The sequence below is a fragment of the Naumovozyma dairenensis genome, chromosome 8 (genome assembly GCF_000227115.2).
Source record: "Naumovozyma dairenensis CBS 421 chromosome 8, complete genome".
NCBI classification, from domain to species: domain Eukaryota; kingdom Fungi; phylum Ascomycota; class Saccharomycetes; order Saccharomycetales; family Saccharomycetaceae; genus Naumovozyma; species Naumovozyma dairenensis.
The window spans coordinates 27,362-36,469 of NC_016486.1; the positions used below are offsets into that span (position 1 = coordinate 27,362).

General features: G+C 33.3%; 3 protein-coding genes across 3 annotated transcripts; 1 reads left to right on the top strand and 2 right to left on the bottom strand.

Moving 5' to 3' along the window:
• Positions 1-1,656: 1,656 nt before the first annotated feature.
• On the bottom strand, positions 1,657-2,427 carry RPL8A (60S ribosomal protein eL8; the record flags this gene model as incomplete). The annotated part of the gene is made up of 1 exon (XM_003671390.1): positions 1,657-2,427. One exon carries the CDS (start codon positions 2,425-2,427, stop codon positions 1,657-1,659), a length of 771 nt encoding a protein of 256 aa, XP_003671438.1.
• A 1,170-nt stretch (positions 2,428-3,597) lies between these two features.
• Positions 3,598-6,030, bottom strand: GUT1 (glycerol kinase; the record flags this gene model as incomplete). The annotated part of the gene is made up of 1 exon (XM_003671391.1): positions 3,598-6,030. One exon carries the CDS (start codon positions 6,028-6,030, stop codon positions 3,598-3,600), a length of 2,433 nt encoding a protein of 810 aa, XP_003671439.1.
• Positions 6,031-6,919: 889 nt separating this feature from the next.
• On the top strand, positions 6,920-9,088 carry NDAI0H00230 (MIP/aquaporin family protein; the record flags this gene model as incomplete). Its single annotated transcript, XM_003671392.1, has 1 exon — positions 6,920-9,088. One exon carries the CDS (start codon positions 6,920-6,922, stop codon positions 9,086-9,088), a length of 2,169 nt encoding a protein of 722 aa, XP_003671440.1.
• Positions 9,089-9,108: the final 20 nt, after the last annotated feature.

The following is a 9,108-nucleotide window of genomic DNA, read 5'->3' on the forward strand; positions in this document are numbered from 1 at the left end:
ATTGTGATCCATTATGAATGAATAACAGTGAACAAACGAGTGTCATAGGTACGTAGGTAGATGACCAGCGATTAGCATGAAGAGTGTCTTGGATTGTATGGCTGGTGCATAAGCAATTTATGAAATCTTCTTTTGAAGTTCAACCAAGTTCTGCGGTTATTTTTTCTTGCGTCACACTTTTTGAATCAGAGCCAAAGAGGTCTGACAAAGTCTATTCCAAAAATGCTGGAATTCCGAAAGAAGAAATAATTAAGACTTAGTATCTGTATATACTAAGTAGTAGTAAGGTATTATATCCAATATGGACATTTACTATTATGCGACTACCCGAAGAAAATAGAATTTTAGTTAAACTGGTCAAACAAAAAAAATAAGAATAATTTATTACTTTAAGGTACACTTCATATATTGTACTACATTTATATATATTATATAAAATGATATAGAAAAGAAGGAAGCAATAGCAACTTTAAGTTATTGTACTAAATCTATTACAACCTTAACTAATAGTCTATCTTAATCATGTCTGCCCCATTCAATGTTTTTACAATATATTAATAACCTGCACTAAGACAAAAATATTGAAAACTCCATAGTCATAGAGAATAGTATTATAAGAATAAAAGTCTTGAATAATGGTAGTAATAACGAATAACATAACCATAATGTAATTACAAGTTGAACAAGGGTCTTGGCAATTTTTTTGGCAGGCAAAATGTAGTAAATATTATATGCTGACAGGTACGATGGTGCCAATTTTGTATGCACACTATATTGTATGCTTTTTACGACTATAGACCTGAATATGGACAACACAGAACATCGATTTCATTAAATTACCGGTAAGAAGATTAGTGTTGAAAATTGAAAGTTGAAAGATAAAACTTTTTAGTAAAACAGAAGAGACAGCAGAAAATGACTTTTTCTTTGTGATCTTTCTGTATAAACATGTTCTCTACAGAAAGTAAATATAATTCCTTGATAACCAAACCTACATTCGTGGTTCTTCAAAATACTTTTTCCATCAATTTTTGATTACAAACTTGCTTGTAAAATGACGTTATATTATTTTCTATAAGACTTAAACAAAAAATCAACAAGAACAATTCGTCGTTTTTAACCTTAAAAACAAACAATTGTTGCAATATAATTTTATTGCCAAAGTAATTGAATTAACAAAATGATGACAATTAAGACAAATGGAAAGCAAAATATAATAATAGAAAAGGGAACAGTCATTAATAATGGTTCTGGAATTTATACGTAATTAATTTTTAGGGAAAAAACAAGAATATTGAGTAACTTCTTAATATTAAAAAAAGAACGTCATCTCATGATAATATTAAATTATGTAGAGTTTGATAATAATTTCTGTAACATGAAAGTCCAGTAATCGACATTTCCCCTTCAAAAGGTAACCGAACATTTTTTACGTTATCAACATGATTATTTTACCTTAATAATCACTACTTCGTCCAAAATATTTCACGTTGCCCTATAAGAGAAACATTTTCAATAACTGATGATCCATTCATGCTTCAACAAAATTATCATCGGAAAATTATGCAGTGAATTATCAAAAAAGATAATTATAATTAAAGTATTAGGTATACAAAAAAGTCTTAGGGAATAATAAACAATACCAGCCTTTCAACCTTAGTTGGATTCAGCAGCCTTAGTCTTCTTAGCAATCTTAGCTTGAGCTTTGTTACCCATGATACCACCACCCCAGTGCTTCTTGACTTCGTCGTATTTGTCAGCGAAATTAGCATCAATGGTAGAAACCAACTTACCTAAAGCAGCTTCATCTTCAGATCTAACTTCAGTCAAAGCAGCAACAGCAGAGGTCTTTTGGTTAACTAAAGTACCTAATCTAGCCTTACCCTTGACAATGGCGTATGGAACACCCATCTTCTTACATAAAGCTGGTAAGAAAATAACCAATTCAATTGGGTCAACATCATTAGCGATCAAAACTAACTTAGCCTTCTTGTTTTCAATCAAAGAGACAACATGGTTCAAACCAAACTTAACAGCATATGGCTTTGGAGAAGCTTCTTGTCTAGTCTTACCTTCAGCAATGGCAGCAGCTTCCTTAGTTAATCTTTCCTTCTTTTCAGCTGAAGATTCTGGTCTGTACTTGTTGAATAATTTGAAAGTTTCAGAAGCAGTGTTTCTGTCCAAAGTGTATTGGAATTGAGCAATGGTTGGTGGAACCTTCAATCTGATAGATAAGATCTTCTTTTGTCTTTGTAATCTAACATATTCTGGCCATTTGACGTATCTGGACAAGTTTCTCTTTGGTTGAATGGATTGACCGATACCAAAGTTCTTTGGAGTAGAATGAGTCAATGGGTTCTTAGCCTTAGTAGACTTGGTAGATTTAGCACCGAATGGGACTGGAGCAACTTTCTTACCTGGAGCCATTTTGTTAATTGATTATCTAGATGGTTGAGACGTTCTTCGGGTATCTTATTTTGTTGGAAAGTTACAATTTAGTTATGTTTCATGCCATTGAATCTTGAAAATGAGGATTGCCTTTATAGTGGTTGCTGTGACAAAGTAGCCTATGTATTAATTTTCATCCAATTTTTTAGTTTTCCCCAGTTTTCTTATTTTTATTTTACGTTTTTGTCAGATGTACGGATGTAAGTTTTTCAAACACCCATCCATTATTACAAAAACAGTCATTACAACCCACGTCCTAGACCCTTCCAGAACTACGATTAATTAGTACTACATTTTATGTCCTCTATTTTTGTTTGAAAACATTAAAACAAGGTCTTGAAGTTATATCTCAGCCTTTTTATAAGTCTCAAGCGTTAGTGTACCATTTAGATTCATTCAGTTGTTCATTTTCGTCTCATACAAAATTCAAAAAGCTTAACTTATAGTTTAACGTATTTAGTAAAATTAACTGTGCTTAATAATTTTATACTTTTTTAAGCATACATTTCCAAAATAAAAAAGATAAAAAACTCTTGAAATAAAACAATTTTTTGTATTTCAATTTCTCTTTTTTTGGTTGTATGAAACGTTAAACTAACCTAGCTCTAAGATAAGTATAATGAGATTATTAGGTACGTTTTTTAGTTTCGTAGATGTAATTTACTCCTTATTGATAGTTCAGGGCTATCCACTAGAACGTCCATGTATAATATATACGTTACGTTTATTTACCAATTTTACACAATAAGTAGGCCCCATAAAAAGATGAAAGCCGAAAGGTTTTTTGATTGGCAACGTTCTCTGAACTAGCTTTGGTTGTAAATTTATTTTTAGTAGTTCTTGAAAAGGTTTTCAAGCCCAGCTTGTCACATGAAATGTAAAGAAAATATAAACATAATATCAAGAAATTTTGAAAATGCAAGCTAAACTGTAAATAAAAGGTATAATTCATTAAATATTATATATAACGGTCGTTAGTTACAATAGGGTAGAAGGAATAAATAAAATAAAATAAAATAAAATAAAATAAAATAAAATAAAATAAAATAAGATAAGATAAAATTGTCGTCATATTCTCAAAAAGAAAAAAATCATTTGTCATGAATATTATTAGCAGTCATAAAGTCGTTATCTTTTTCGGCCCTGTTTCTAAGGGGTCACTTCGGGGACTTCTTCATGTTCTCCATCTACATCTTTTAACCAACCAGTTGATCTCTTAACTGCAGTTTGCCATAATTTCCAATGTTTCCTTCTATCTTCATCATCAAGTTTCCCTCTAAAAATTTTTAAACTTGGATGCATTAATTGTGGAATATTATCATCTTTAGAGTAACCATTATACATGACCCATTTTTTGGCATCATTTAAATCTTTCCAAAGGACTCTATCTTCAACATTTTTGTAAGCCATATTTGCCGCAATTGCAGCACCTAATGCAGTACATTCCACAATGGGAGATCTTCTTAATTTAATACAAGGTCCTAAGATATCAGCTTGAATTTGCATGACTTCATCAGATTTAGACATCCCACCATCAACAGACAATGTAACTACGGTACCCTTTTCATAACCATCTTCAATCTTATCTCCACTCATAGCTTTCAAAATGGCTCTAACTTGGAAACAAACGCCTTCAATGGCAGCTCTAGCAATATGTGATGCTGTAGTAGATTGTGAGATACCCATGATAGTAGCTCTTGTATCAGGGTCCCAATAAGGAGCAAATAGTCCATTGAATGCAGGGACGAACACAACACCGCCAGAATCACGTACACGGGATGCCAAAGGTCCCACATGTTCAGATTTTGGAATCAAACGTAAGTTATCTCTTAACCATTGTACCACTGCACCACCTACAGCAATGGACCCCTCTAGGGCAAAATGTGGTTTTGAATCTTCACCGGATAAATTGGGGAACCAATAAGCTGGAGTAGTTAATGCACCATTTTCAGAGGTTAATTTTTCTTTACCAGTATTATATAGTAGGAAACAACCTGTTCCGTAAGTACATTTAGCGGAACCTGGTTTGAATGCCATTTGTCCCACTAGCGATGCAGTTTGATCACCGATACAACCTTGAATTGGGATTTTCACGGCTTGGAAATTAGTTAATTCATTCCAAATATCTGGAGCAATGAAATTTTTAGTAAATCTTGGTATTTTAAAATCTCCATAATATTCAGCTGATGAAACTATTTTTGGTAAATTAATTAAGTTTGGATCTAATCCCCAAAATGATAACAATTCATTATCATATTGTAAAGTTTCAATATTCATGAACCCTGTTCTTGAAGCGTTAGTAACGTCTGTAACGAATGTTTTATTTGGAGTCAGATTATAAATGATCCATGTATCTAAAGTACCAAACATCAAATCACCTTCGTTATAAGCTTTTAATACTAGTGGTTCATTATTTAATAACCACTTCAATTTAGAAGAGGAGAAATAAGTTGAGAATAAAGGTAAACCTGTCTTTTTAGCTAACATTTTTTGGACCACATTAGGGGTTGATTCTTGTAAATGTTTAATAATTTTCAAATTTCTTGTATCATTCCATAGGATACCATAATTTACGATAGGTAAACCTGTTTTTTTAGACCAAACGAAGGTAGTTTCTCTCATGTTTGTAATTCCTATACAATGAACTTTATATAGAGGTAAATTATTTGTTTCTCTATATTTATTAACTTTGGAAATTGATTTTATTGTGGAACCAAGACATTGTATGATATTAATTAATAAAGTCATTGGATTACATTGAATCCAACCTGGTCTTGGATAAGTTAAAGTTGGACCACTTGAAAGATGAGTGGCTATTTTTGTTGGTGGTTCGTTTGTAGAAGTGGATGATTCTGAAATATGAATTGGAGTTGATTCTCTTTTCAGTTTAGTTTCTTTATCTAATAGAATCAAATCTTCAATTTCTATATCTTTATTTTGTTCGATGGAGATACCTTCCGCTGTGAAGATAGGTGTTGGTTTCGCCATTTTGGAAACAGGTTCTAAATTTGCTTGTTCTTCTTCATTACCGATAGTGGAAGGTGCTGGAGTTGGAATGGAGAATTCAGTAGAGAATCTTCTCTTACCTAAGACTGAAAATTTCTCTTTTGAAGCAGAAGTGGAATATTCAATTTGATGTTTTTCCACTTCTTGACCAATTTTGTTAAATAAGATGACTCTTGAAGAAGTCGTACCCACATCGATGGATGCAATTAAGGGAATATGAGACCCATCATTGGATGCAGTTCTTAATTGCTGCGGTTCAATATTGTTATTGGAAGTTGTGGCAGTGGCAGTGCCAGTAGTAGTGCCAGTAGTAGTGCCAGTGGTATCAGCTGACAGAGACGATGTAGTTGGCATAGTCAATGTCCTTTTGATGGTGCTTTGTAATTGTAATTGTAATTGTGATTGTAATTGTAACTTTGTTTGTTTGTAAGAATGAATATTATTTCTAAAAGTGTTTATATATGTTAGTACAGGTTTCCTTTGGAGTGAGTTTATTACTTTGGAAGAAGTCTTAAATAGACGAGTTATTGTTAGTCTTGTATTGTTTGGATAAGAAGATGAAATAAGAAAAGGCATTCAATCCAAAAATCATTTATATATATAATAATATAAGCAAAACAATTTCAAGTGTATTTTTTTATAGCAATGCTGTTTTTGTCCAGTAGTTTTTTTTCCCAGGTGTAGCTACAGTTTGTTTAAATAAATGGAGCGATGATGATGACTGTATATATCATATAATAACCACCCTTTTCCCACGTTTTATTGACGGATGTTGATGTCCTCTCCATTTACGTTGTCACATTCTTACGCATTACACAATAACAGAACAGCTGTTTTAGCAATGATATGATTGTTCTAAGCTCTGTGTATGTATAACTCATAGGCCTTATGGCGGTTTGTTTCGGGGTTTGTGACTCCAAGCGTGGGGAAGGAGGGTGGGTGGGTGTCTTAAAAGCTATCGGTGGCAGTTGGTTTTGAGAGACCCCTAAAACAAACAAACAAAGGTTCCAATAAAGCGACCAGGCCCTGCGGAAATGTCGGCACGTGATCTCACGTTTCTTGGAGTTCTCACTAGCATATATGGACCCGTAAATACTCAGAAATAGTTTTTCAGTTTTTCCAAAATTTTCAGAATTTTTCAATTTTCTCGAAAGAGATGAAATTTACTCAGGATATACGCGGGCATATGTGCTTCCCGTACCATACATACAGTACAGTACAATACATTCTGTTACATGTATTGCATAAGCCGCATCAGAAATAAAAACATTGATGATATTAGGTATATGTTGAATTTTGAATATCTTATTCCTAGAAGTTGATTTCCAGAAGAACTTAGTGCTCTTCACACAGGCGACATAAGGTATTAGGTATCAGAGGTTAACGTACAGGCCAAGAATATCATATAGGTTCGAATACACCAGTTACACTATTACCGGCTCCAGTGTTCTGTGTGTGTGACACGATGTCAAGTCCAAACCAAGCTATGAATGATTTCTTGACTGATTCTAATAATAACAACAATAACATTAATAGAAGTAATACGAATAAAAATGATAGTCGGGATGACGTTCCAATAAATAGTAATAACGGTGCTACTCGTAACGATGATTATGATTACGATTATGAAATGCAAGATTATAGAACACCTGCTCAAATTAATAGGTCAAACACAACAACAAGTAATCGTCCCACAACTAATTATATCATCCCACAATATTCTATGAACATGGGTCAAGGTATGAATTCATTCCCTATACAAGAAGTCGTACCGAGTAGTCAAATGGCAATATCAACAGGGATTGAGACGCATCATCATCATCATTTCACAGATAATAATAACAATAATCCTGGAGATAATTCAAATACAAGAATTTTAAGACCAAGAGGACAAACCACTGTATCAACAAATATCCACAACGTAAATGAATTCTATAACAATAATAACAACAATCCGGACAACACTAGTGCCATTCATTCTACTTCACAATCACAATCACAACAACAACGTCAAGAAAGAAATTCAAATACAGGTCATACATCTCCTACTCAATTACAACAACAACAATATAACGATCCTTTCCCCCTATACCACGATATGAATAATAACAACGAAGATGAAGAACCAAATGTTCCTATGATGGTCAAACCAAAAACATTATATCAAAATCCACAAACTCCAACAGTCTTACCATCCACATATCATCCAATCAATAAATGGTCCGCTATGAAACAATCATATTTGAAAGAATTCCTTGCAGAATTCTTAGGGACCATGGTAATGATACTTTTCGGAACAGCAGTTTGTGTTCAAGTCAACGTATCAGGTAAATTACAACAAAACAATTTCAACGATGCACTATATAAATTATCTTCTAACAATACAATAAACGCTAACACCGTGGAAACATTCCAAACTTTACAAAATTTAGTATCAAGTGTCTCTGGTGGTACTTTCGATGATATACCCCTAGGTTGGGGTGCTGCTGTCGTCATGGGATATTTTTCAGCAGGCGGGAGTGCCATCTCCGGTGCTCATTTGAACCCCTCAATTACCTTGGCTAATTTAATGTATAGAGGATTCCCCATTAAAAAATTACCATACTATATTGGTGGACAAATGCTTGGTGGCTTTGCAGGAGCTTTAATTCTTTTCATTTATTATAAGAAAGTCTTAATGTACGCATATGATGATTGGTGGATGAATGAAAGTGTCATTAATATGTTCGTGACTGTTCCGAAACCGTTCCTATCGACGGCAAGACAATTTACAAGTGAATTTATTACTACTGCGGCGTTGCAAGCTGGTATTTTCGCATTGACTGATCCTTATACTTGTTTATCTTCAGATGTGTTCCCGTTAATGTTGTTTATTTTGATTTTCATTTTAAATGCATCAATGGGAGTACAAACTGGTTGTGCTATTAATATGGCAAGAGATTTGGGACCAAGATTAGCGTTATATGCGTGTGGATTTGATAGGAAACTTTTATGGGAAAGTCATCATCATTATTTTTGGATCCCAATGGTCGCTCCCTTTGTCGGGGCCCTATGTGGTGGATTAATTTATGATGTTTGTATTTATCAAGGTCATGAATCTCCTGTTAATTGGCCATTGGCATTATATAAGGAATATTTCTTAAATATTTGGTTTAGAAGACCTGGTTGGAAAAAGAGAAATAGAGCAAGAGCAACTTCTGATTTATCTGATTTCTCATATAATAACGATGACGACGAAGATGAAGAAGAAGGTAATACAACAAATGATTATGAAAGTAATGGATTAAATGATTCTGATTCTATAATGAAAAATGCTGAATTTACTGAAGAGACTAAACGTCCAAAAAATGATGTTAGTGGTAAAAGTATACTGAAGGGGTCTAAAATGAAGAAGACTAAATCAAAAATTTCGACAAAAGAATCCAATTCTATTTCAACTGATACTAACAATCATGTTCAATTTAGATCAGTACAAAGAAATGGTTCTAGAGGATATGGTGGTATTCCTACCATTTTGGAAGAGGAAGATTCAATTGAAACAGCATCATTGGGAAGTTCTGAAAACCAATCGCTAAATTTTTCTGAGGGTTCATCTGGACCATTTATAGACCATAACCTTTCAAATAATAGCTAATTATCTATCAATACCAAGAA